This window comes from the organism of the source record quoted next, unplaced genomic scaffold (assembly GCF_019419815.1).
Source record: "Pyrus x bretschneideri cultivar Hongxiangsu unplaced genomic scaffold, Pyrus_bretschneideri_v1 Contig1, whole genome shotgun sequence".
NCBI classification, from domain to species: Eukaryota; Viridiplantae; Streptophyta; class Magnoliopsida; order Rosales; family Rosaceae; genus Pyrus; species Pyrus x bretschneideri.
In genome coordinates, this window is record NW_025999390.1 from 4,747,278 (window position 1) to 4,775,207 (window position 27,930).

Genomic DNA, 27,930 nt, shown 5'->3' on the forward strand with positions numbered 1-27,930 from the left:
CCCGGATCTACACTTTTTATTTTTGTCTATTTTGAACTCATATTTTAAATTGTAATAAATAATACAATCAAATTATAATTGAAATAAAATCTTTAGAATAAATCAATATTTTAACCAATAGAAAAAATAATAAAAATAATTGGAAGATATTGTCAAGTTTGAATGAGGATCTTTTGAAGGATTTCGGGAATTCTCAAATTATGTCTGTTTATCATCTATCGTGTGGCTAATTTTTATCAGGTATTGTTCATGTTTAATTTTAAATAAAATAATTTAAAATAATTTATGACTGCACGATGTATCATGAACGAACACGATTTGAGGATGCATAGGATCCTCAAAAAGATGATCTCGAAGATCCTCATTCGTCAAGTTTGACAACAATTCTATTGCTGCAAATTCATATCATGTCAAAAATTTACATTTGTATTAGAAACTGTTATTATTAAAGAAATTATATTCACACACCCCAAATTACTTCTCCCACATTCTTTTAATTTTTTAATATTTTCTACACACCACTAACACTTGATAGAAAAATATTAAAAAATTAAAAGATGTGGGAGAAGTAATTTGAAGTGTGAATATAATCTTCATATTATTAATGTGGACTTTTTGATATTTCTTTTAAAAATACTCTAAAATATCCCTAAAGAAGGGTAGAAAAAAAGAATCAAATTGCAAACTTTGAATTATTTAGTGAGGCAGAACTTTCATAAAAGTGATGGCATTTCTTTATCCCAACACGTCGTTTTCTTCCATAATTTTAAATTTCAGTGATTCCATTGGACCTCACCAAATTCAGATATTTATGTTTAAGGAAACTAATCCCCAATGTTACCCCAACATTCTTCTCACTGTTATTTTCAAACTTTCAACTTGGTTTTTAATCTGTTAATATTTTTTTTATAATGTATTAACTTAATATCAACCGTCAAACGAAATAAATTAATAAAGAGTTACTTTTGGATGTTCAAGTGAAGATAGCTAACAGATGTAAGGCCGTATTCAATGGAAAATGTCAAATTATTAGAATTAAATTAAAATTGATGGCTGATATGTTATCTGAATTTTTATGTTAAATTTTGTGTTTGTTTAACCGAATTGTTAAATGTTATTTTTCTATTAATTTTGAGCTTTAAATTGTTATATTTGGTGTGACATACGTTCTTATCAACATTGTGATTGTGTAAATCCTAAGTAGAGATAAAATAGGAATCATTTGGGATCTAGAAGATCTTTCGTAATAGACTTTGTATTACTTGGAGAGCAAGTTTATTTCCTTCTTATTACTATAAATAAAGCACAAAGATTGAGAAATAAACACACAATTCCTCAAGTCTATTCTCGAATATCTTTCTCTTCCTTTTGCCGCACCCCTTTGTAGAATATAGGCCACAACAATATTTCTTAAAAAAATTGTTGAAACAATATTGATTGAAATGTTAGTGGAATAAGGAATCCACCATTAAGCTAATCAAACATAAATTTGACGTTGATGACAAATTTGACTTCTAAATACACAAGCTTTAAATCCAGTCAGCAAATAATCCTTCAGCTTGAAAGATTTTTTATGTCAAATTTGCACAATCATATCTTCATCTAGACGTAAGATCTCCTTTATAGATGCTCTATTAATTCGAAAAGGGCCGAAATATTGGCACCTTTTTACCCATTGAGAAGGCTCGTAACCAAACTAAATGATGACCAAAAAATGGAACATCAGTTAAGATGTAAAAAATTGGCACTTTTTTACCCATTATTAGACCGATCAGAATGAGATATTTTACGGTATTACATCAATCAGATATTAAAGATATAGAAATGAGATAAGGATAATACAGTGAAAACTAATTATTTCGAGATTTGAAAATAATCTTTTCCCTTGAAAAAAGTGGAGAGAAGTCTATGAGTTTGATTGGTCAATTAAACGATTGAATTAATGTTTGGGAAATACTAAAATATCTTTTGACCTCAGAAGCTCAAACGAAGAAACCAAACAAATATCAAGAAGAAAACGATTGGACCACCGACCGGACCCAAAAGGGAAAGAGCGCGCGCGAAGAAGCGTTGCGGGTTGACGGTAAAAAGTGGGGATGCCACGTAATCCAGAAAGATCGAAAACCAAATCGGCAAAAGATATTTTGGAGGCCTCCAATAAATATCTGGGCTGCCTCAATCGAACCCTGGAGTGACGTGGCGACGCCATGGCCCCATGACACGTGTAAAAGAGTGACAACTGTACGGTTTCGTTCCCATCACCGCCTCCAAAAGCACCAAAACCCCCCTCACATTTCTTCACATTTTATTTCCTCCAACTCTTTCCCCTTTCGTCTCCTTCTGGAATCATCTGAAAATTTTCAGAACTCCAAAAAAAAAAAAAAAATAAAATAATCGTAGATTCTGAGAGGTGGGTGTTTTTGGTAGTTATGGATAATTTCATCGGGGGAGAGTTGAAGGTTTCTATGCAGACCGGTGAGCGGCTGGGCGGGGATGTTGCGCCGGCGGAGGACCCTCCTTCCGACGGCTTGGTACAGCCCTTTTTTTATTTATTATTTGCTGAAAAATCATTACTTGGATCTTTTTCGGTGTTTCCCATTTCTTAGTTTTGAGAATTACAAATTTTTGCAGGAATAATAAAACCCAATTAAACTTAAATTTGTATTGGAAATTCTTCATCTTTGAGCTGGGATCTAATGGAAATTGCACCCAGATGGGGTTGACTTATTTTATAGATTTTTATAAATAATTAGAATATAAAATCCTTCTTATATATATATTTTTCCCCAATCCTTCTTAGGTTCTTATATTAATTAGAAATATGGGTTTTTATTTTATGAATATAATGTGTGATATTTGTCATGCCACTGCTCATCTGGGTAAATATTAATTGAATGTCAAATTTTCCTTATTGATATTTATGCAAGTAATATATTGTCAGTGTGTATGAAATTGTTTGTGTTAGTTTGAATGTTTTCTGAAGATTTTGTGATGATTGTGTGCAACTTGTATTAGGGTATAGCGGCTCCGACTGAAACTATGTCTACAGAATGGACGGATGAGAAACACAGCATGTACCTGAAATCCATGGAAGCATCATTTGTTAACCAGTTGTATAATTCCATGGATTCGCGTGGTCGGAACTCGCAGAAGGGGAATTCATCGCATCCGAAATTGTCAAGGCAAAAGCAACCCCAGTTTAATTCTCGTGCCCCTTCCGGCCGGGTCTGAACTCAATCTATTACTTTAAATGGATTATGGATTTTGGTGTTGTATTGTATGATTATGGTTGATTCATTCGGAGTTATTTGTTTACTGCAGTTTAAGGTACTTCGAGGCGGTTGCTGGCAGAAAGTCAATTTTGTAAGAGCTGAGGCTGAAGCAAGGGCAGATGAAGATCTTCTGGCGAATCCGTGGTTCCTGCACTTTAGATCTGCCGGCAAGCCCAAAGAATTTGAATCTCCCATTGTCCAAGAACTGGATACATCACTATGTGAAGAAGTCGATTCAAGTAGGAAGAAGGAAATGACGGGTGCACCAGCTACATGCTCGACGCAGTTTCATGCATCTCACTCTCAGTTGCGCCATCAGGATATGATTGGAAGCAACACAGGTGCTCTCAGCTACACTTTGGTGTGTTTGCTGGAAAATTGATTAGTGAAATATCGTGCCTCATTCATTCATTCAGTCTTGAATTTTTATCTTTTAAGATTTGAACTCGGTTATAGTCATTGTGAAGTAGTTGCGATTTAGATGGCCCGAACGTAGAAATAGAGAATAATGGAAATATGGTTGGACATCTTTCATGCATTTTGCAGACACGATTCCTTTTCAGCATCGCAAAGTAACGATAAATGTTAGTCCTTTAAGGCCGAATGGATCGTAATTCGTACTCTCTCTCTACAATTGTCTGAAACAGGAGTTCTGTCTATATGTTATACATCCCAAAAGTTTTGACTCATATTTTGATTATTCTTGCAGAGGTCTCGGATCAGAATTTTGTCGATGAAGATATCAAAGAAAAGGCAGTTGGTTCATGTGACGGTAAGAGGATGAAAACTCTTATACTTAATACCTCAAGTAACGATCAGGTAATGTCTTCAATGCATTATGCTACTACCATACTATCGTATCATGTGGCGATGGAGTCCTAAAATTGTTGTTCTCTTTCTGCAACTTTAGGTTGTTCCACTCCGCAAGCCTGCCGGTACCTGACGATGTAACTAAGAATGGTATACTATTGCTACAGCTAGAGGAAAGGAGACCGTGTAAGAGAAAATGGATGCATAGGACGATTATTTTGTAACCTACGAAATTATGGATGGATATTGGAGACTGCAGATGGGCGCTAGACACCGAGTTTAAAGTGCTGTTGTCTACACGCATACTTTAGTGTGTATGTCAATGGGAGAGGTGGAGAGGTAGATAAAGTTCAATCAAGGCATTTGTTCATATGTTTTGAACACGAGTACAAGTGACATCGGAACAGCAGGAGTAGGAATCGGGTGCCAGAATGTGCTGTTATTATGCCTGTATAGATTTGGTTTCTCATTAGTCATTGTTGTTGGTACCATTGCCGATTGCTAGTACTGTATTGATTGAACGTTGTATCTCATTTTTTTCGGGCGAGGCAGAAACCGGCAGTTCAGACAGCTTACTGTCTACTGCGGCCGGGCCTTCTGCGCTGCAATGACTGTAATGACTGTTGAACCAAGCCTGAAATAAAGTAAAATCAACCCTTCAGGAAGTATTTGTTAAATTTTCTATGGCTTAGTTTGTGCTCCTTGAAAGTCTGGAATTTCGATGAAAACAAGGTAGACGCCAGTCTTTTGAATTGTTAATTGCTAGTGATACAGATTTTTTCTTATAGCCTTGTGACATTACGTGATAACTATCTAATAGAGAGTGGTTCCATTGAGATAATATATGGGGTGCAAGAGGGTTTTTCTCCGCTAGCGGTCAACTGACTCTACCTCTTTGTAAGAGAGTTTTTCTCTGCTAGCGGTCAACCAACTCTTCCTCCTTGTTAGCCGTCTGTCGATATCGATAAAGTTGATAATTACAACTACTTCGGGTTCCACAGGTGATAGTTAGGGTTTCTGGTTTCGAACATTTGTATGGGTAGTGTAATTTAAATTGAGGTGAGACATTGTGAACTGAAAAATGCGAAAAGTAGGACTGAAAGTTTGAACGTGGTAAGAAATTGGTGATGTCTGTCGTACTTGTTTTTGAAAGACTTGGTGGAGGCTTGATGGAGGCTGCGTTTTTGGTAGGAATTAGGAAGTTCATACGTGTAAGCCGACCATGTTTTGTATTGAGAGTGGAGTAGGAATGATTACCTACTTTTTGGAGTCACAAAATATGACAAACCATAAACATGCAAGTTCTTTAATCCCACTATTATATCGTGTTTACATATTAATCGAATTCATCATTAAGTTCAAACATAAACGCTACTGTGAAATAAAAATATATTTTAAGTGATTTTTTTTAAAAGGGGTAGCTGATGATTTCACTATAATAATTCATCCTTTAGGAATTCGAAAAAACTTAAGAAATATTTCAATTTCTGATTCACCACTGACAGAAACCGAACACAAAACGTGCCGTACTCGGTAGTGCTGGGCTATGACATTATATCCGTCTCCTTCGACCCCTGCCGTAATTAAAATAGATAAAAATATGGACACGTCAACCTAAAATCCGTAAACGCATCCGGATCGTTCTTATTTTTTGTCCACTGTCAATTCTAATCCCTTGGCTTCTGTGACTTTCGTATACCTCTCACGTAAATTCCTCAGCTTTTACGTCCCAGACTTTGCAAACAATTTTTACTAAAAAAGAAAACTTAATTAAACATTTGGGGCTTTCAATCTCCCTGTCAATTCGATTGCGTTCCATCGCAATTAGGGTTTCCCGATCGCAGAACCTCACAATGCCGCTGTTCTGGTCGAGCACGACCTCGAAGGCGGTGGGGTCCTTGCTCTCCCGCAGAATCGGTCCCAGGCATCTGGTCCGGTCCAGCCGGAAATTCGACCCGATTCGGTGCTTTGGTAGCATTGTGGGCATAGAAACCCCGTCATCATCGGTCCACAAATGGACCGCCGATTCCCAGCTGGATTTCAATTACAGGTCACGGAGGCAATTTCTCGGCTGCGGCGACGGCGAAGAAGGCGGCGTGTTATCCAAAGTTTATGAGGAGAGGCGTGTATTGGGGTAAGTTTTCTTCAATTTCATAATTTTCTGATTTTCTGACCATCCCCTATGTTAGCTGCTTTTAAACGATTTCACTTGTATTTAGAATTTCTGTTTAGTTCAAAGGCAATGGAGCTCTTGATATGTATTCTGGCATTATAATATTTGACATTGTATTAACTAATGACCCAATTGATTACCAGCCATGAAAGATTTCGTCTTGAATGCCGAATTTCATTTTTGTATCGTTTTGATGTATCCCTCATTTGATTGCTATGTGAGATAGACGTGGGCTGATGCATTTTTGGAATCTAGGTATTCTCCGGAGCAGTTATACGATGTGGTTGCTGCGGTAGACTTGTATCATGGTTTCGTTCCCTGGTGTCAGCGGTCTGACATAATTAACAATTATCGGGATGGATCATTTGATGCTGAGCTCGAGATTGGCTTTAAATTTCTTGTTGAAAGTTACGTCTCCCATGTCGAATTAGAGAGACCAAAGCGTATAAAGGCAATCATTTTTCTTCAAGCTTGCCATGATTCCTTCTATATGTTTCTATTACCATCCATGTGTTAACATTTCTGCTTGCTGATAGTTGATCAATAGTATTGTAGTAGTTCACTGGTGATATACTCTGATTTTCTTAACTCTGTTAACAAAATACCTGAGACTTATATGTGAGCTACCAGAGAATATCTAAACACCGTTTTGTTTTTAGCTGCCTTTGCGTCACAGACATTAGGTTTCACTGAGGTGTCCAGGGGTTTTCTTTGGATTATGTTGAAGGAGCTTCACTTGCGTTTTAGAACATTGGGAGATGACGTTAGTTTATACTATAATTCATCCAAAAGTTAATTTGCAACTTGTTACTATATTCTCAAAAACAAAAAAAATATTTGTGTTATTTAAGCTTGGAGACATTGTCTATTTTTGTAGTAGTGAGTGTGAGAGAAACTGACCAATGTACCTGCTGAAATCACACACTTGGAGTTTTGAAGTTGATGGTGTGCTTAGGATTGGCATGGCATGTACCAGATCTTAATGCTTATTGGGATACAAAATTTTGATTGAATTCTTCCTAAAATTTTGTTTGTGCGTTTGGCTTAAACATGACAAGTTAGAGCAACAATAGATTGCTGTTGATGGTTGAAAAGAAAAACCTCAGTACTGTCAGTCTGTCACTTTTGTAAGTCGTTGGATGGCTAATTTAGTTTTTCACTAATATCTTGGTATCGTTTGTTGATGTGATTTTTCAAACTAGTATTTTAAGTGGTTCTTACTGAATATACCCTGAATTTGTTGCTTTGCTTTGTTGGTTTTGCTTTTGGTTTTATTTTTGAAAGTTCGGTTTTTAACAGTCTCTATTTCTGTTTTAATTCTAGTCAACTGTATCAAATAGTTCCCTTTTCGATCATCTCATAAACATCTGGGAATTCAATCCGGGGCCAGTTCCAGGATCTTGCAGCCTTTATTTCTTGGTGGATTTTAAATTCCAGTCGCCACTTTACCGACAGGTAAGGTTCTTTATTCAGTATTAGACTTTCTTCCGTGGCAGTTATTCAGCAACCACATAAATTATCCTGAATTCTTCATTGTCTAAAGTTTGAAGATGAGAATTTAAATCATGATGAACTCGATTAATAATTGTGATGTGGCAATGGTTCTTGTCCCAGGTGGCATCGCTATTCTTTAAGGAGGTGGTCTCTAAGCTTGTTGGTTCATTTAATGAGCGATGTCATTTGATATATGGACCAGGAGTTCGAGTACTTGAAAACTCATATGGACAAAGGGCATGAGGTTTGACATTTTTCCCCATTAAACAAAGCGTTTATGAGCTTCTGTGTAATGCAGTCCGCAATATGATTGAATTCAGTATGATAGTCCCCCATGCCCAGAGGCTCATTATTTTTTTATCATAGTCAGTGCTTAAGCCACTGGGCGGCAGAGGGTTTCTTCTGTTATAACACAATTTATGCTTAATAGATTTTTGATGTCTTCCGTACATGTGCTCACTAGAATGAAGTTTAACACCACATCAGCATCTCTAGGCCGGTTTTCAGTTCAGTAGGACTGCAATTGCAATCTTAAATCGGTTCCGATGTATCGACGTTATTGTTTCCTTTGTTAATGATAAAAACACGATCAAGTTTCTGTCATGTACCTCTCTGATGGTGGCTTCAATCTCTAGATCGGTTTTGTTTGCAACCCTCTTTGTATGAATCAGGAGCTATTGCATTCCTGATCCCTGTGATTTTGGTTAGGCATTGCTGTATTTTTGAAATGCGTCCCTAATATTTGTTTGGGTAACTTACGTTTTGCACTCTGAAGTTTAGTTGGAATCGCAACCTCATACATCTTTAAAACATTTCATCTCATATACAAACTTGAGATTGACGCGGCTGCCAACTTGTAGCACATGACTAAACAACTAATATTTTTTATAATCAAGTATATTTTATTAGTTGTTTCGTCATGTGGCATAAATCGGCAGTCACGTCAAGTTTCAACACAAATGTGGAACATGTTATCATGTCATCACTTAACAGCTAACTTAATAGGATGTATGAAAGTACAACTAAAATATTAGTTTATGTATGAGATTGAAATATTTTAAAGATTTTGTATAAATATTGCAATTGTTCTCAAATCTGAGAGTGCAAAACGTAACCCTAATAGTTATCCTTTTGACCGGAAAGTCGCCAGAAACTTTCTTTGTATTGATCCATGCTTGCTTGGCAAAATCCTGAGATTTTGTATTGAAATTGTGTGGCTAAAGACCCAACACGGATCCAAAAATTATTGAACCAAAATGCTGCTGAGGAGAGGATGGGAGTCCAAACAATAATGGAGCATGGCAGACCAAACAGATGAAGATAAACTGAGATAACAATCAAAAGGGGTTGTTGGCCGCAAAGGAGAAAATGAAAGGTAGAAAAGGGGATGGTCCGATGGTTGTTAAACGGGGAAATGGGTTCTATGTCATAAATGACACTCATGATAGCGAACTGTAAGCTTGATAAACATTGTTGACTCGTTTTTTTTCTGCAAATTAAACTTTTGAGACTAGTAGTTGCACCTCACCAACATTAAGAATGGAAACGGTTCGGTTTAGATAGGTCACCTCCAAAACCATGCATAACCATCAAATTTCAAACATAGGTTTGCGATTGAAAAGCAGGTGATTACATGTACTTAATAACAGGTCTGTTTGGTTTTTTAAGTGTCAAAACTGAGAACCAAACTGAATCAAACCATAATCGACTCGGTTAGGTTTTTAATATTGTGGTTGTTTTACCAACAAAGTCGATCATGATTTGAACCGGTTTGGTTCTTTGTTGGGTTTTTTTCACCGGTTCAAAAGCCCCCAACCAACTTCATCGGCTGCAAAACTATTTATTGTACCATTGCACCGTATCTACCGAATTATCCATCATAGCAAACTGGTTTTATGTCAAAAAGTGGTATCAATCAGTAATGGTACGATTTCTGTACCGAACCATTTTTTTGACATATTTGTCGATTTGTTCCCTAAATTTTATGGAGCTATCAATTTGGTAGAGTATTCGTGTTCAAAACGAAAACCAATACTAAATGACATGCCATTTCTGTCCATACCAAACTCAGTCCAAAATAGCCGCACTTTTGTACATGCCTACTGCAGTCTGCACTCGTTCAATCAAATTAACAAAACAAATATTGAAATATAAGCTTAACTGCAAGCAAAATCATCTTCTTGATTTTTGAAATGAATTTTTTTTTTAAAAAAAAAACCTAATGATACAATATATGAGGCAATTTTATTTTATTTTCACCGGGACATAAAACCATCTCTAAAGAAGATGTCAGATTTTAAATGGAATGTCATGCAATCAAATTTGAAAGTATAAAAAAGTTCCAACCGATGTACCAATCCTAAGTGAATTGACATATGAATTTTTTACTGCCAAATTTGACATATGAAAAAAATGTTGTCGACTATTTTTTAATTATTTTATTAGAGACATTAGTTATAAATCTTGAAAATTAATTTTAATTGATTTCTTTTTAAAAATAGATTAATGGGTTAAGGAAGAAAAAATTGACATTATCACGTCGTCAGTTATCAAATTAACATTTGATATTTATCTTTTAGAATAATGCTAGTGAAACTAAATTATTTAAACAAAATTTGCATACCAATAATATGGTTGTAGATTATTAAATTATTAATTAAATATCAATTAATATGTTTATTTTTTATTATTGACATATTATTTAATTTATAAATTTTATTAAATAAAATTTGATCTACTTAGCATTATTTTATTTTTTAACATCTCCCTTCAAAATGTAATCTGAATATTCTGACCGACATTGGGGTTTTGTCAGGTTATGGCACACTTTAGATATAGTGACCACTGTCCTGACCCACAGAGGGCTAAGAAAATCATGGAAGACATTTGGTGGTGTATGAGCCCGCTTTGACCGAGTAAACGTTACACAAATTGTGTAAACTTTTGATCCATCAATTTCTTATGAGAATAATTAGTAAAGAGTTGTCACCCTCTAGCAGCCCATTTGAGGGCACTGTAGATTCTTATATACCTCAAAAATTAACCAATAATTCATGCACTTTTGGAGATTCGCCAGCTGGAATTGTGACACGGCTAAGTTAAAACTTTGATTTCGATCCCACTAGGATCATCTTGTAATGCAACTATTTTTGTTCATCAGCCAAAAGTGATGATGATGTTCATCATCTTAAAGTGGTGGTGATGTTCATCATTCTAAAGTGATGATCATGTTCACCACCCTATTGATTACCGTTGCATGAGTTTGATTTACTCTATTTGTTATACAAATCTTTAAACTTAAAATAATCTAACAATAATTTTAGTGAGCATAACGAACAAAAATACACTCTTGTAATTTTGAAGGATGAGGGCCAAAGAAATTCATGGTCTACACAAAGCTCACCGCGTATCTTATCGAAACAACTAATAAGATGTTATTGCGTCATTATTTACTTTTCACTTAGGATTTCAATGGCAAGCTAGCATATTGATAACTATGTATTTGGAGTATCAAGGGCATTAATTATAGATGACAAGTTTGTAGTCAATAGTTTGTCGATTGAGTTTGCAAAATATGTTACGTAATTAGCAGCCTAACTTAATATTCTTTAAATAATTAGAAATGGGAACCGGAAACATTGATCATATTGAAACCATGACTCGTGAAGAACATAGTTGGCCATATATAATATCTTGCTTCACTTGGCTTAACCATGTGTTTTGTCTGATCATCCAATCAGACATTAATAAATTTGTCATTTATTTTTTACGTACGTAAATTTTCATTATCAATAGTAATGACTTATAGATATTTGCCAACATTAAATAATCGATATGTTACGTAATCAAGTATCCTGGTCCAAAGTCCTCTCAATGATTGGAGATTGGAACCACAAATATTTCATTAAAATGACCCCAAATGATTTGGATTACATGGAAGTAACACAGCTGGCTTACCTATATGGGAATATGTCTTTTATCTTCTCGACCGCCGACTGATTGATGGTGCTCAACAGATGATTATCCACCGTGTGTTTACAGAATTAAAGAATCCAATGGCCTAACTTTCTTTTTTTATCGTTTTTTGTTTTTTCTTCAATTCCTTATCGATTTCAATAATTTTGCAATGAAGGAGGCATGCAGAAACTCCATTCTTGCCAGAAAGGTGTTATGGAGATGGGAAACATTTGGGTTTGGATATAATCATTGTTTCCTTCCTTCAATTAGTCTAATCACGTAATTTAAAGTTTAAACATCATTAGTACCTCAGTACCTCTGAAACATGTTAGCAGCTGGCACATCATTACAACGAGATTAGACATACTTACAGATAGAAGAGAAATGCTAACGAAACTCTTTTAAAAGTGAGACTTCTTATAGACTCTTCGTTACCTCATGTTTTTAGATAATGTTGACACGAGATCAACGTTAAACTACAAGGTGGCTAGAATCTATAAAGAGTTTCACTTGAAGAGAATCTCGTTAACATTTCTCATAGATACAGTACTTCCTCCTTCCCAGGGGTAACAAAGTGCTCATACTTCGATAATATCTGAGATATTTACACCGATACAAACTTCATAATTGGAACTATGCAATATCTTTATCATCATAAAAAATTTCAACTCTTCAAAAGTTTATTCAATTTGAATACTGTTTAGTTATTCGTATAAAAAAAGAAATGGACAATTTAACTATTAGAATACTACTTATTTACATAATTATCGGTGTATTCTATATATATAAGTGATTAAATAATTTTCAAATCGAATGACACTTGTAGGGATTGAAGAATTTATTGCTCTAAATGACACTAAAGATAGACAGCTAAGAGTTATAAATGGTTCATGTAATTGTGTACAAGTAGAATGCAGGGGCCAATCTTGAAATTAGTCGGATAAAGCGACCGCCTAGAGAGCCCGATCTTGGCGGATCCCATATATTTTTTTTTTTTCTATCTATGTTGTAATATAATAAAAATTAAGTGAGAGGTCGCAGTATTACAATCTGGTGCCACTTAGTACTACGATTTAGTAATATTTTTTTTAACTGGTAAGTGAGAGGTTTACAGTTTGATTTTCGCCAAAGGTGAATTTGAATCACATTATTACTAGCCTATTGTAAGGCTAGTCCATTTTCTTATCTCATTAGTATAGATAATATCATTTGTTAAAAATAAAAGTAAGCCAAAGTTAGCAAATGAGTTGCTAGTGTGGTGGAAATAGAGTGTGCAATGCTTCGTAGTGTTTTGTAGAGTGTGTTGCTTTCCTTTTTCTCTTGTTTTTTTATTTTTATTTATTTATTTTAGTTTTGGCCTTTCCAGCTTCCAATAACCATTAGATGTTTCTCGATACAGCCCTAGTCGTTTTCCCTCTTCGTTTCACAAAAAAATTATCTGGAGAAAATTTGTCCATGTTTCAAAATTTCCATCATTGCAAAAAAAAAAAAAAAAAAAAAAAAAAAGGGTCGGTTTGATTCTTTATCGTTTGCCCCTGTGTTTGATATTAATTTTTTTAATTATATTTGATATAAAAATAGATTTTTTCATGTATTTAGCGAATTTTTTTATACATATCAATATACAATGAGTCGAGGATTAGAGAATTCTAGGACCTCACTTCAAACGCTCACCTAGGACCCCTAAATTTTCAAGGCCGGGCCTGGTCAAATGCAATCCTAAATCCAATATTTGTTTAATTGGGGACCAATTATGTATAAGAATGAACTTCATATTGTAATAAGTTACAATTGTTCTTGGTCTTATCTTAAGGAGAAACACCTCTACATAGTGACAAAAGTCTAAGATGAACTAAATAGTTATCTAAAGTTGTTTGGGACAATACCTTTAGTTTTTAGAGTTGATATCACGTCTTTGAGCTTGTGGATACATATGTGCAAGAAATAACATACTTAGCCTCAAAAGAATCCTATTTAGGAAATACAACATCCATTAAGGATAAATAAGTCAATAAATAATATTTTTTAACAACACCTGTATTAAGTAATAACCTCCCTAAACTTATTAAATTGGTTTGTTCCGAACTGTATGACTTCATGGAAGCTTACTGTATATAAAAAACATTTTCTGACTAGTTTAGCAACTCATTTCAATATGTTTAAAACAACATACTAAATTTATAACTTTGGGTCAAAAGATAATTTTGTTAAGTTCACATTTCTTGTAATAAAGTCATTGAATCCCATTGAAACTTAACATCTGTTGTAATATTGTTAAATATGAAGGTTTTGGACCCAAAAGTCAATAACGTAGTAGGTAATTTCATGATGCCCACTAATAATATCTTATGTCTATATGGTAAGAAGACATCCACTGCTGTAACAATCAAAGTTAGTATGATATCATTATAATTTTTAAGGTTGTAGAGAAATAACTAAACCTTAATTAATTCAAAGGTATCTAATGAACAAGATAATTCACTAAATTTAATCAACGGTCTAAATTACTTTTTAAATTTTATTAAAACAAAGGCACTAATACCACGTTTTTCTGTAAAGAGTAGTATATATATACGTTATATGAATATTATAACCTGCAGAACAATTGCACCTGTAAGAGTTATATCATCTGTCATAACTCAAAACCCTACTACACAATAGCGAGTATGGCCTTTTTTTCCCATAGCAGCGTTGCTGCCAACTTCATGAACTGGATGGGGTGCCTTGAAACAATTTTCATTCTCTTTGGCTCAATGTTTAATTTTGCAAAATATATAATGATAAGCATTTAGCTATTAACTCGTGCTTATTTTTTTCGTGAGAAACAAAAGACTGATTAAACATGTGGTGAGAGTCTAGTATTATATAATATACCTAGCCTCTATGTATATAGCTAACTATGTAGGTCTAGGTGAGATATCATATGGCCTTAATTCGTATCTTTAGCCATTTATCTGTCAAGGAAGCTGCATTTTATGTGTGAATCTTTGTGGCGGCTATCAAACGACACAGTACACTCGTTCATCACTCTCTCTCCAGGCATGCATTGCATATATTACACCTTGCAAACCAAGAAGTGACCGGTTGACAGAGAAATATTTATTATGATGACGATACGAGCGATCTCAAATCTTCATATCTTTATTTGATCTGTTTTCTGGCGCTTTGCATGCATTGCATGTAGAGCAAATCTATAGTCGATATCTATATAGCCCCAACCTTTTCTCATCATACATCATAATATATAATGCCTCTGATGAATTTCAGATCTAATATCTCCCAGTATAATTTTCTACTGGATTTACCTGGACTCGACTAGATCTCGCACAATCTATATCATGACCAGCTTCATGATTATGCTTCTGTGTCCAAGCCGGGATGTTACGCTCAATGTTTATGCATGAAACTTGAAATATCTACAATTCTTTTTATATACTAAGTTTAGTATTTAGTGTTGAGGGTATGAATACATTGCAAAAAGATAAGGAACACGAAGGTGAGCTACTTCTCATGTTGTCAACTAAGTTTATAGTTGAACTTCAACTTTATTCATTTAGAATTTAAGGTTTACGCTAGGTAGTGGTGTACATTACCTACATGTGTTTTTGTGTGCATATAAATACCTACGTTGGTGTGTTGTGTGTCCGGCCGGCCGTGTGTTGCATATGTGTGCAGACCCCTTCTTCTAGCACCATCTAAAACGTGGTAGTATAAGCTAGGTAGTGGATGAGTGTAACAAACACAATCTTCGTTCCCCACTAAAAACCAGTCTTATTAGCAGCCATGAAGATAATTCTCCAAAATGTTGATTCCTAGCTGCACGTGTATGTGGTAATGGGGGCAGTAGTTACATGTATGTGGTAATGGGGGCACTAGTTACTAGCTAGTCTATCAACCTAACACGTGCTCAACATTTCTTTCTTATCGATAATATTCTTAACTTGTCTGATATAGTATAAGATGTTTATATTGTCCGAATGCCTACATTTGATTCATTGATAAACTTGATTCCTTTTTTATTGAATATTTTTGTCAGACCGTCTAATGATATAAAATGTTGATATCGTTATAATGGAATATGAGTCATTGATAGGTTTGATTATTTCTTTTTTCATTGGCTATATTCGTTTGTCAAATTGTTTGATAATATGAAACGCTTATATTATCATAATGTGAACATGAGTCACTCATAAACTCAAACTATTTTTCAAATATGTCTTATTCATTGTTTTAACAACATAAGAATTAAGAAGACAATGTAGCATTATCCAAACATTCCCTCTAATATAAATTTGGATTTTGAATTTCAGCCAGAGAACTTACTAATACATCAAATCATGACTAACGTTACAAGTAGTTAAGGTGAAGCAAAGTGTACTCTCTATAGTGTTCCATACCAGATTAAAGCACCCATCCAAGTTGATTAGATTGCCACCACCACCATTTCACTACCAAACTTCTTAGAATAGTTACACTAAGTTTATTTTCTTTCTAATTTCTTCAATGATAAACATAAGTAGTACTGCAACCACAGTACCACTGCATGCCTAATTAAGCATTAATGCCCTTGAAGCTTTAAAACTTAATCGTACATTTGTGGTGTTATGCATGGTGGGATTCATCGTACATTGGGACGTGCAAGCATATATATATGAACAGACACCTGTCCCAATAATACAGACCATTATATATACAATATAATATATATATATATATACGTATATATTTACTAGGATTTCTGGGTCCCAAACCACCAATCAGCATCAAACACCTCCCCAACTCTGAAAAAGGTAAGAGATATCGTGTGGAGGTTTCTGGTACACTTTGTGCCTTTCAGTGCACATGACATTCGTACCATGCATGATTGCCGCGTTGACGGGCTTGCCAAACATGCCCTAAAAAACCAAACAAGAGTTATTGTTGTGGGGGGAGGATTTGGAGCAAGCAAATGTTCGTAGCTTTGTGTTTCAATTGTTGAGCATGTGAAGTTTGAAAGCGATGGAGACCAACTGATAGAGAGAGAGAGAGAGCATTACCAACACAACATATTGTATGTGTAGGCATACACCAGTCACTCATCATTCGTTTTGATTTGGACATTGTTTCCGTGCATTCAGGTGCGCATATTCGACTTCTGTCCGAAGAAGTCGACAGTACTAATAAATTGTACGTGTTCAGATAAATACATAATCAAGCTACACCTTCAGCCCTAAGAGCTGTAAAACACGTGGTCAGGGTTTGTACATACAAGAGGTGGTCACACATATAGTTGCCAAAACATGGGAAATACATTCTGTATTAAGGCACTCCTCATATAGTCCTCATAGCTTTTACATGTCTAGTTAGAGCAATGTAAAATAGATGGTAACAGATCCCGTCTTGTTTCTGGTTGAGTCTGCTGTTCGTGTTGCCTCTTTCCATTGTATCGGAAAATAGATGGCAGTGTTGTGCAAATACCGCATAAACTATTTAAGGTTTATACAAATATCACTAAAGTTTTTAAGCAATTTACTGTGTGGATTGTACTTTTTAGCGTGAATGTACTATCACCTCTGTTAGTTTTCATAGCATTACGTGTCACGCACTTGGGCGCTTTGACTCCTAGATGATTTAGGGTGATTGTGCTCACTAGAGAAAGAGGATCCTCGTTGGATCTTCCAATCACATCTGTTCATTGTATATCTTGTAACCAGTTTTTGTCAGATATTATTTATATTGAATTTTAAATAAAAAAATTTATAATAATTTCTGACTACACGATGTACGATAAACAGAAGTAATTGAAAGATCTTCAAGATCCTTACAAAGAGAATCTGTCGAGGATCCCCCACGCTCACTAAAGAACATAATTGTGTTGACTTGATTTGGCTCTTTTGTATGCTCACTAGCTTTAGTAAAGCAATTCTTATCCAAGTGTGCTAAAGGTCTTGAAATGAAAACGCTCCTAAAAAATATTGAGAGTGTGAATACCGCGTCAAGGAATTAGAAAAAAAAAAAACACATTTTGTGTGACCTCAACGTAAGGAAGAGCGCATGCATGTTGCAGCCCTTGTGTCCTAATCAAATTTCTTATGGAATAATGTTAGGAAGATTAAAATTTTAAATCAGATTTATAAATTAAATGATGTGTCACCAATATGAATAAGCACGTTAATAAAAACTTAAGTAATAATTCAATTATCAACAATCATTTCATTTACAAATTTAGTTTAAAATTTTGATCTCCATGTCATTACCTTTCTTATAAAACCTGAAAAAGTGGTAGATACACACTAAACGTCAGTCTTGGTGGAATTTCTTTGCGTAGTACGTATTTACGCACACCACTAATAAGAATTCAGCTTGTGTTCATGAAACTTTCCTAATTAATTAGAATATGAATTAAGGAATATTACTTGCATCACTCACTCTCTATAAGAGGGATGCACATATTTTACAATTTACAAATAATGTATCTTCATCATATAAATTTCTTGATTGGGAACAACTCAATTTCTTAACTTCATTTGAAGATTATTCCTACAAAAATTCATTCGAATTGGAAATCATTTATGCATCCAAATGTATAAAACCAATAGATGGTATGAGAATCAAGGAACATATTTATAATGAACCGTCAATTTATTTAATGCATTTGGGTGACTAAACAATCTCTAATTTAGATGAATTTTTGTACATATGATCTCAAATGAAGATTAAAAATTGAACTATTTGGGCTATAAAACTTATATGATAAGCATATGTTATTAGAAAATAATCAAATATGTGCATTCCGTTCGTGAGGGAATGCAAGTATTATTCTAATTGCTTAATGTTTTGTTAAGTGATTTGGAGGCATGCACACAACCCACAAAACACCCGATTATTGCGTACTTTACCAGTACTATTATACCTAAGTAAACACCAGAATTAAAGTCTAATTTAACATTAGAGTTTAGTGGAAAAATTATATTAGGAAATGAAAATCTTTTCCATTTTATAGTACTTGAACTACATTTTGTATTTAAAAGAACAAAGGTGATAGATGGCACCATGGTTTGGTTTTTTTCTTTTTCTTTTTTCTTTTCAGAAAGCTGTTCATTGTTTGATTCACATGTTAACATATTAAGTTTCGATACTAGTCACATATATTACTGAAGGGAAATGAAGGTCGAGCTTTCTTCGTTCCCATTTGGAGAGAGTATCTTTCGTGTATCCTTAAAAATGATTGAAAACTTGCAGTCACATATGCCCTACACATGTCCTGCCCTTTACCGTGCCAAATTTTAATAGGTCTAAAGACTATATTTCCATATTTTCTCGTACTTCGCAGTTGTACATTGCAGCATATATAATTATTATGTCGATGAGATTCACTGGGAAATCCACATTATTTCCTTCAGAATTGCACATGCACCCTTCCAAAGAAAATTTATGAATATTCTTTTCCCCAGGTTCTAATTATTATGTCGATGAGATTCACTGGGAAATCCACATTATTTCCTTCAGAATTGCACATGCACCCTTCCAAAGAAAATTAATGAATATTCTTTTCCCCAGGTTCTAAGTAAATTAATTTGGTATAGCAATGTTCTAAAAGATGCTAAGCGCTAGTCGGAGGTCTAGTCGCCTAGGCGGGGTCTAGGCAGACTAGACAGATTTAAGTAAATCTATTATATTTCGTGTAAATAAGTGTTTGTTTATACTTAAAATATATATAATTTCATCATAAACTACAAAATAGAATGACATATATATTATGAAATATTAGAACATAATGAAAACGTGAGGAACAAGCATATAATGTGTTCATTTAACTATTCAGCAAGTCTATTACAATTTATTGAAAAAATAAAATACAAAATGAAAGTTATTTATTTTCTATCTAAGTGAGTCGCAACCTAAGTGGGTGCCTAGGCTGTCTGGCGGTCTAGGACGGGTGCCTCAGCAGGTCTAGGCACCATTTTTTAATTTTCAAACACCTAGGCATTAATCGGAGCGGTGACCAGCTGCCTAGCGCCTAGGTGAGGTCTAGGGGCACTAGGCGGGGATTTTAGAACAGTGGGTATACGTGAATGGGGTAACGATTGAATTCAAACTCACCAAATCCGTAGTAAGTAATGTTAGGAAAATCAAATGATGTGGATGTTGATGAATATATTATTACTTAAGTGTTGATTAACGTGCTTATTTTCTATTGGTGACACATCATTTGGTTTGCAAATTTGGTTTCTCTAGCATTATCCATCTGTAAATTTAAAATTTCAATAACATGCATTTTGAAATGAAAAGGGTAATGCTAGAGAGACTGAATTTGTAGACAAAATTTTGTAAACTAAATAACATAGAAGTTGATAATTGGATTATTATTTAAATATTGATTAACGTGCTTATTTCTCGTTGATTTTCAAATTTAGTCTACCTAACATAAAACAAAATTACGTACGTACCCTAATATGATCTCCTTGTAATATCTCCGAGCCGAGTAACTTTCCAGTGTGCATTCTGATTGTAATAGTCAGGACTCACATAATGTAACTAATTAGTCCGTCTATGATAGGAAAAGCAAATGCGTATAACCAATACTATATATCTTAAGTTGTATATAAATTTTTCGACCGTTCATATTATAACCCATAAATTAGTACTATATATGTGTTGAGAGATGTGAGGAACAATTTGTCCCACATCAGCGAGGGACAAACCTTGTTAGTGGCTTATATGGTCTTGGACTACTCTCATATTACCAATTGATTTTATAGTGAAATTCTAATTTTATTATGGAATCAGAGCAGATTATTCCGTGTGAAAGCTTAAGAGCCACACATGCTCACGAGTCATCCACTTGGCCACACGTGCAGGGACTTGTTGAGAGTTCAAATGTGAGGAACAATTTGTCCCACATCAGTGAGGGACAAACCTTGTTAGTGACTTATACCAATTAGTTTTATGGTGAAATCCTAATTTCATCAATATGAACGTGTTACCTACAAAATACAAACAAAATGCGTCTCCAGTGAGCCCCAGGAGAATCAACGAGGACCACGAGGACGATCTGATCTGGAAGGTGAGATATCATGAGAATTTTAGAAACGATGAACTGGATGCCACTATGGCCATTCATCTGCCCCATCAAGATTCTTGGATTATTCCCTCCCCATTTCCGACTCTCTAGGTTTAATTAACGTCCCACTCATTTCACCCAAAAAAAAGGTCCCACTCAAAAAAAAAAAAAAAATGTTCATCACTTTCTGTTTATACTTTGATGATTTGACCAAATATATTGTACACACACACATAATGATAATGTTGGTGAATTAAGTTGTTACAGGGAGATCAAACTCATACTAAAATGTATAGGCATAATTATTTTTTATCACTGTAATAAAACATTATCTGTGACCAAAATACATTATTGAAACATGGATAAAAAAATTCCCAGCTAGCTAGTTAATGTTGCATGTCATTTGGTTTTCAAATTCATGCTGTAACCTCACGAAGAAAAATAAAATGAAAACACTTAACTGTAACTAATATAGCCGCCTAACCAACACATTAATAAATCATATACAAGTTCAATACCAAAAAATAAAAACCAATTGACACAAAGTCAAGAAACAAATCTTCTAGGCATATTCTAATTAACCCTGTAAGTTTGAAAATGATTATGAATCAGGTAATGTAACTAAAGGGACTGTTATATATTTCATACTCTACTAATACGTTCCTCAATTCCTTATGTATAACACAATTTCTATTCAATATATGTACATTAAAGTTTAACAAATATACATAAATTATTAATTATAAACACAATTTTTTTTATGCAAGTTTCTAAGGGTGATTTACCTGTAAAAAATTTGAAACACGATCTGTCATCATGAAGCAATATTACTAGGGACTACTGTATTAACATTCCAGTCACTGTCGACGAAGTCCATGGAAAATGCTAGTGGTCTCCTACAGGGAGTAATTAAAGAGGACGGTGGAGTGGTTAGATTACCTTGTCTCCAAGCTAATTAAAATCATCCATATATTCTCGTACTCATGGACGGAGTCAATAAAGGCTTACTGGGGGCAGATATCCCCACTCAAGTAATTCGTTTGTTAAGTTGTAGACTAGAGTTATGTAATATACACACGTTATCTTCGAAGAAAATATATGTATCTAATATCCAACATACCTTCATTGTTACATCCCGGGCTTGACTCAACCGTAGCACGATATTTTCCGCTTTGAGCCCCGACCACGCCCTCACGGTTTTGTTTCTGGGAACTCACACGAGAACTTCCTAGTGGGTCACCTATCCTAGGAAAGCTCTCACGCGAACTCGCTTAACTTCGGAGTTCCTATGGAACCCAAAGCCAGTGAGCCTTATATGTATATTCTCATCTCTACCTAGCACAATGCCTTTTGGCTCTTATTCTATCATTCAAACTGAAAAACTCCTCTCCCGCCTATCATGTTTTAATATTTTTCTCACCACTTTTCCACTTTCCACTGCTATACTGGAATTTTTGTAACATGAAATTGTGATACATCATCATTTGAAAGTATCCCTACTATCATATTAAGTATAAACCACACTATAATAAGGTTTTCTTAGTTAATTTTTGGGATGCCCCCACTAAAAAAAAATTGTAGCTCCGTCCCTGTCGTACTATTAAGCACATAGCTAGAAGATTTTCGAATACCCTGTTGAAAATCGCAATCAAAAGACAACAAGATCGGTTTAATTTGTCTTGGATTGCCTCCTTTTCTAATAATGTCAAGAAACCTAAATAGTTAAGACCAAGTTAAGCATGCATGCATGTCACTTATATTTTAGACGGAGCACATTTCTTACCTTTCAAATTTTAATTAACTTTGATGGTAAATCAACAGTACTAATTAGCCAAGTATTTTTACCATATTTGTAACTTTATTACCTTTTTAATTTAGGATTAGGAGACAGCAATGCGGTTAATATAGACTGAGGTCGCATGCATCCCTTTGTATTTCAAGTAGATAAGGAATGCACTTAAGTGTCTAAATATGGTTAAAGTGCATGATTATCATGTTAACAATGGTGTGTTGAAAGAAATGAAAAAAATGGAAGATCTTAATTGATGATTCATTAAACCTAATTTTTTAAAATTCAAAATATTACATTGAATAGATTTACTTATTTCAAATACATTGTATTTTGTAGTTCTATTATTTGCTAATCAATTAAGATTATTGTTGAAATTCTAAATATGAAAGGGGGAATGTAAAACTTTGTTGTTTTGAGTTGATATACATTTTCAATATCCTCACATGCCAAATGGTGCAATTTTCAGTATACTCACATGCCAAGCGATACAAGTGAATTTGTCTGAATTATTAGAGGAATTCGAACTTGAGTGCAAGAGAGCACACTATTTTGACTAACCTAACTATATATAAGACCAAGTTTGCAATTTAGTTGGTATTGCTTATTTTCCTCGATTTTAGAAATCTCTTGTACAATGTCATATACTCTAGCTTAGATTCAAGTTTATTGTCGGGTTAGAATGAAAGTTGTGCACTTGTTATACTCTTGTTCAACTTAGGTTTAACCCCAAAAATAAATCAAAATTTATATCGACTAGATTGGACTGAGCCTCCTAGATTTCTTGTAACAACATATTACAAGGCTAATTTTTAAATTCCAAAAGTAATTACAACGCTAGTGTTTTTACTTTCTGGATTAAGCATGTCCAAGAAAATCCAAGGGGATTCGTATGGGGCTAAAAAAAAATTAACGTAGAAAGGTGAAAAATGATTTGAACAACGAAGCAATTAACCCTGCAAGGTGAAAATTGTGTGTACAGGTAATGAATTTCTTGTTGCTATAGTTAGAAATTGGATCCCGAGTCTCTTCATTTAGAGAATGTATTTACTTACGTTTTAAAAAATCTAAACCATTTGAATGATCCAACAGGTCAAAGTAACCACGTTAGCCTAGAGGGTAAATTTGTAACATTCTCAAAATTGACGGTAATAGCTTTGTGAATTACAAATTGGAAAATTATATTACAAAACAAAAGCAAAGAGAATATTAACAAGCGAGCTTGACTATTTTTAGCTTTCATACTTCTTTCTCTCAAGATGTTGAGAGGCAAAATTCCACTAGATTTGTCATTATTTTTAGTGTATGCTTAATGTTGGAACGTGTATTGTATTAAAGAGAAATAACACAATCAGGTGAAGAAAAAAAGTCAAAATCGTGTTACTCATGGAACACAAGATGAGAGACTAGGATGATTGATCAAGACCTGTTAACAGAGTAGAAAACAGAAGGGGAGATGAAAGAAAATTAGCGGAATTGGCGTGGCTTACTTTAAGCCATCAGATTGTTTGGTTGGTTTAGATTTTTCGAAATGCAAGTAAATGCACAAGTTCAAGATGTAGAGACTCAGGATCCTCTGGAAATTTGTGTACCTTATTTACCATATACACCTGGCAACCAAATCTCCAATCGACACTTGTCCCCACATTTTGTCTGTCTCTACTCTCTTCTGCAACCTTTTACCTCTATATAAACTGCTTCTTCTTCCTCTCTACCAGTGGCTCAAAATTAGCAAAGCATACAACTCTTCTTTTTTTCTACAAAACCTCACCAACTAAATTAGCATTCTCACTAAGAAAGAGATTGAGAGAAAGCCATCGGGTTTAGGGTTTAGCGTTTAGAGATCGATGGATGCAATTTTGACCTACGTTTTGATCTTTCTCTTCACCCTTCTGTCATTTGTAATTTTTATGAAAAGGGACAAGAGAGGAGGACAAGTACCCCAGAAAGGGGCTCAGCTCCCTCCAGGTTCATTAGGTTGGCCTTATATAGGAGAGACCCTCCAGCTCTATTCTCAAAACCCAAACAGCTTCTTTTCTTCCAAACAGAAAAGGTACGTAGGTCAAATTGCCCCCCATTTCCTCGTCGATCAGGCTGTTTTTTTTTCCTGAACTCTGAACATTTCTATGCTCTATACTTTGTTCAGGTACGGAGAGATTTTCAAAACGCATATCCTTGGATGTCCAAGTGTCATGCTGGCAAGCCCCGAGGCCGCAAAGTTTGTATTGGTGACTCGAGCTCACTTGTTCAAGCCCACGTATCCCAAAAGCAAAGAGCGTTTGATTGGTCCGTCAGCGCTGTTTTTTCACCAAGGAGATTACCATATGCGGATGAGGAAATTAGTTCAAGGATCTCTCTCCCTTGACATTATTCGAAATTTGGTGCCTCATATTGAAGGCTTAGCTGTTTCTGCCACAGATTCCTGGGCCACTGGCCAAGTCATCGACACCTTCCATCATATGAAGAAGGTGAGATTTTCCTAACCTAAAATCATTAATTTTGTTTTAAGTGATAGTATGAAAGAATTACGGAAGATTAGTTATTCGTCAATAGTCGCATGCGGAACCCTGTAATCGTGATAAAATACAATTAAATAAAAAGATCTTTGACTATGCCCTTTTTGTTTAAACAAATGGGTTATCTAAAAAGTACTGTTCATATTTCATATGATAAAGTTTCTTGTCTTTGCTCGTATGGTTTTTATTTTGACTGACTTTTATTTTATTTTATTTATTGTGTCCTCGTAGTTATCTTTCGAGGTTGGTATACTTGCAATTCTTGGCAATTTGGAGGCACATTACAAAGAAGAGCTCAAAAAGAATTACACCATTGTGGACAAAGGCTACAATTCATTCCCCACAAACTTTCCGGGCACACCATACAAAAAGGCTTTATTGGTATTTTTTAAAATTCATGTAATTAATTATTTTTGTCAAATTTTCATGTAATTATTGATTAAATCTAAACATGTTTTTGATAAACTAATTGTTTCGATTATTTGTAGGCAAGGAAGAGACTAAGAGTGATTTTGGGTGACATTATACGTGATAGGAATGAGAAAAGATTACTCGAAAAAGATCTATTAGGTTGCATGTTGAACCCAAAAGATGAAAAGGTTGAAGTCATAACTGATGACCAAATTGCTGACAACATTTTGGGTGTGCTTTTTGCTGCTCAAGACACCACAGCTAGTGTAATGACCTGGATTGTCAAGTACCTCCACGATGACCCTAAGCTTCTAGGGGCTGTAAAGGTACTATAAAGACACTTCAACAAATGATATATTCAGTTGTTCACGCATGCGAGTAATTTCTCATTGTTTTTATCAGTGTGAAGATCCACAACTACTCATGCGTATAAGCAATGTTTAATCCTTTGATTACTGTAAAACTCACACTTCATCAACAGTTAGAAATCAAGTATGATACGCTTACAACTATGTATATGTATGGACACCAAAATACAGCTATAGCCATATCATCGTGGTTCTTTCTAGAACAACTCACTTTCACACCATTTGTTGTCTCTTTATCTGTAAAATGATATGACAATTTTGTTTATATTTAAGTATACTTGCCTAATTTGCAGGCTGAGCAGAAGATAATTCGTGAAGCAAATGAAGAAGGCCAGCACCCATTGAGCTGGGCACAGACTAGAAACATGCCAGTTAGTCACAAGGTATGAGATATATGCATGCACTGTCTCATACGATGCAATCATACAAGAAATGGAATTATATTTTTACTTAATTTGTTGCTAACTGTAGGGAATTACGTGTCTTCTTTCTTTCTCAGGTTATTTTAGAGAGTTTGAGAATGGCAACTATTATATCTTTTGCCTTTAGAGAGGCTGTCGTTGATGTGGAATACAAAGGTACTTACAAGACTATAAATTAATAAATAATTTTCTATAAGTTACACATATGAGGTGGCATTTAAATTTTTCTTATGATTTTCGCACTTTTTCTTCTTATCAACTTATGCACATTTTTTGGTTTTTTTTTTTTCCATTGATTAACATTTAATTCATTATGTCTATTGATTCTATACTATGCGATAATCATGTCTCTAATTTTTTAATGACATTCACAAGAGACATTTTGTCATACATAATTGTATCATTGTGTCCCCAAATTTTTAATGAAATTGCTCCTATAAGATATATATCCAAGACGAAATAATTGGTCATGAACGAAAGTTAGTGAAGGATAGTAATATTTCACACATCTTTTTACCTCTTAAATACCCTTGTTAATCCATCGATCTTTTTCAATTTATTCAATCCGACGGTTGAAAATTAAGAGAGTTGTGTGATAGGTAAAATATGTATGTGTCTATAGCACCCTTAATAGAAAAGAAACAAAAACAAAAATTTAATTATTGATGACTACATACACATTTTCTACTTGTTTGGTCAAACATATTCTCTTGTTTCTAGCATATGTGCATTAATTTATCTAACTAGAAAATGAGATGTAGTAGCCATAAGAAAAAATAAACCTAGAGATGTATATATGATTGACGGTGGAATATGTCACAGGGTACTTGATTCCGAAAGGTTGGAAAGTGATGCCTTTGTTCAGGAACATTCATCACAATCCTGAATATTTTGCCGACCCTCTGAAATTCGATCTTTCTAGATTCGAGGTATGGGGACTACTGTTCCTTTTTTTCTGTTCTTGCTCATTCTACCCCTCTATATCTAAACTTATAAGATCTCGAGAATTTTAGAATTTATGAGTATATTGTAAAATTTAATCGTGAGATGTGCGTTAATAAATTATATATAAAAAGTTTAGCGGATGAATCTGAACGACTTAAAATACAAATATATATTATTGTACGTTGATGTAAAGTAGGATAAGATATAACGTACTATAATTATTAACAACTAATGCATTTTGATGTTTTAATTAAACTGTGTTTGATGCTTAATTAGGTGGCACCAAAGCCAAATACATTTATGCCATTTGGAAGTGGAGTGCATGCCTGCCCCGGAAACGAGCTTGCAAAGCTGGAAATGCTGGTTATGATGCACCATTTGGTCACCAAGTTGAAGTGGGAAGTAGTGGGATCCCAAAGTGAGATTCAATATAGCCCCTTCCCTGTGCCTCTGCATGGACTCCCAACCAAATTTTGGAAACAATCTGCCTGATGTAGTTGATTTCTCATAACCCTCCCCAATTTAACTCATCCTTATATTTCATGTTTTTTTGTAAGCATCTCAACCGATAAGTTAAATTGCTATGCAGACACAAAATTGCAAGAATTGAAGGAGAAAACCATTAAGTAGTCAAATCCTCATAGATTTGAGGCACTGAGGGCAATGTCAAAATTGGCATCCCATAAGATTTGTTTTCAAATATTATTTTAATATTTTTTAACGTTGGTCA

At 34.5% G+C, this 27,930-nt stretch overlaps 3 protein-coding genes across 6 annotated transcripts; all 3 read left to right on the forward strand.

Moving 5' to 3' along the window:
- The first annotated feature begins 2,288 nt into the window (after positions 1-2,288).
- Positions 2,289-4,747, forward strand: LOC103950130 (cold-regulated protein 27). Of its 4 annotated transcripts, none has more exons than XM_048580915.1 (5): positions 2,289-2,531; positions 3,016-3,225; positions 3,322-3,633; positions 3,982-4,044; positions 4,183-4,747. In XM_048580915.1, exons 1-5 carry the CDS (start codon positions 2,430-2,432, stop codon positions 4,213-4,215), a joined length of 720 nt encoding a protein of 239 aa, XP_048436872.1. In that variant the 5' UTR covers positions 2,289-2,429; the 3' UTR covers positions 4,216-4,747. The 4 variants fall into 4 exon arrangements, with proteins under 4 accessions (XP_048436872.1, XP_009359584.1, XP_048436881.1 ...); XM_009361309.3 differs by having other exon boundaries at positions 3,982-4,091; positions 4,183-4,197; XM_048580924.1 differs by having other exon boundaries at positions 2,293-2,531; positions 3,322-3,613.
- A 1,185-nt stretch (positions 4,748-5,932) lies between these two features.
- LOC125475729 (coenzyme Q-binding protein COQ10 homolog, mitochondrial-like) lies at positions 5,933-8,198 on the forward strand. The gene is made up of 4 exons (XM_048580948.1): positions 5,933-6,216; positions 6,511-6,706; positions 7,579-7,710; positions 7,870-8,198. The coding sequence occupies exons 1-4, from the start codon at positions 5,936-5,938 to the stop codon at positions 7,990-7,992; spliced, it is 732 nt and encodes a 243-aa protein (XP_048436905.1). The 5' UTR covers positions 5,933-5,935; the 3' UTR covers positions 7,993-8,198.
- A 16,045-nt stretch (positions 8,199-24,243) lies between these two features.
- Positions 24,244-27,930, forward strand: LOC103950115 (abscisic acid 8'-hydroxylase CYP707A1). Its single transcript, XM_009361265.3, has 8 exons — positions 24,244-24,591; positions 24,685-25,006; positions 25,286-25,435; positions 25,543-25,791; positions 26,127-26,216; positions 26,333-26,411; positions 27,078-27,184; positions 27,477-27,930. Exons 1-8 carry the CDS (start codon positions 24,386-24,388, stop codon positions 27,690-27,692), a joined length of 1,419 nt encoding a protein of 472 aa, XP_009359540.2. The 5' UTR covers positions 24,244-24,385; the 3' UTR covers positions 27,693-27,930.

Excerpts from the sequence above, each read along its gene's own strand:
- LOC103950115 (XM_009361265.3), top strand. The coding sequence starts at position 24,386 with ATGGATGCAATTTTGACCTACGTTTTGATCTTTCTCTTCACCCTTCTG. Across the intron at positions 25,436-25,542 it reads CATACAAAAAGGCTTTATTG|GCAAGGAAGAGACTAAGAGT; the intron begins GTATTTTTTAAA and ends GATTATTTGTAG. Across the intron at positions 25,792-26,126 it reads AGCTTCTAGGGGCTGTAAAG|GCTGAGCAGAAGATAATTCG; the intron begins GTACTATAAAGA and ends CCTAATTTGCAG.
- LOC103950130 (XM_009361289.3), top strand. The coding sequence starts at position 2,430 with ATGGATAATTTCATCGGGGGAGAGTTGAAGGTTTCTATGCAGACCGGT. Across the intron at positions 2,532-3,015 it reads ACCCTCCTTCCGACGGCTTG|GGTATAGCGGCTCCGACTGA; the intron begins GTACAGCCCTTT and ends AACTTGTATTAG. Across the intron at positions 4,092-4,182 it reads ATACCTCAAGTAACGATCAG|GTTGTTCCACTCCGCAAGCC; the intron begins GTAATGTCTTCA and ends CTGCAACTTTAG.
- LOC125475729 (XM_048580948.1), top strand. The coding sequence starts at position 5,936 with ATGCCGCTGTTCTGGTCGAGCACGACCTCGAAGGCGGTGGGGTCCTTG. Across the intron at positions 6,217-6,510 it reads GAGGAGAGGCGTGTATTGGG|GTATTCTCCGGAGCAGTTAT; the intron begins GTAAGTTTTCTT and ends TTTGGAATCTAG. Across the intron at positions 6,707-7,578 it reads AGAGACCAAAGCGTATAAAG|TCAACTGTATCAAATAGTTC; the intron begins GCAATCATTTTT and ends TTTTAATTCTAG.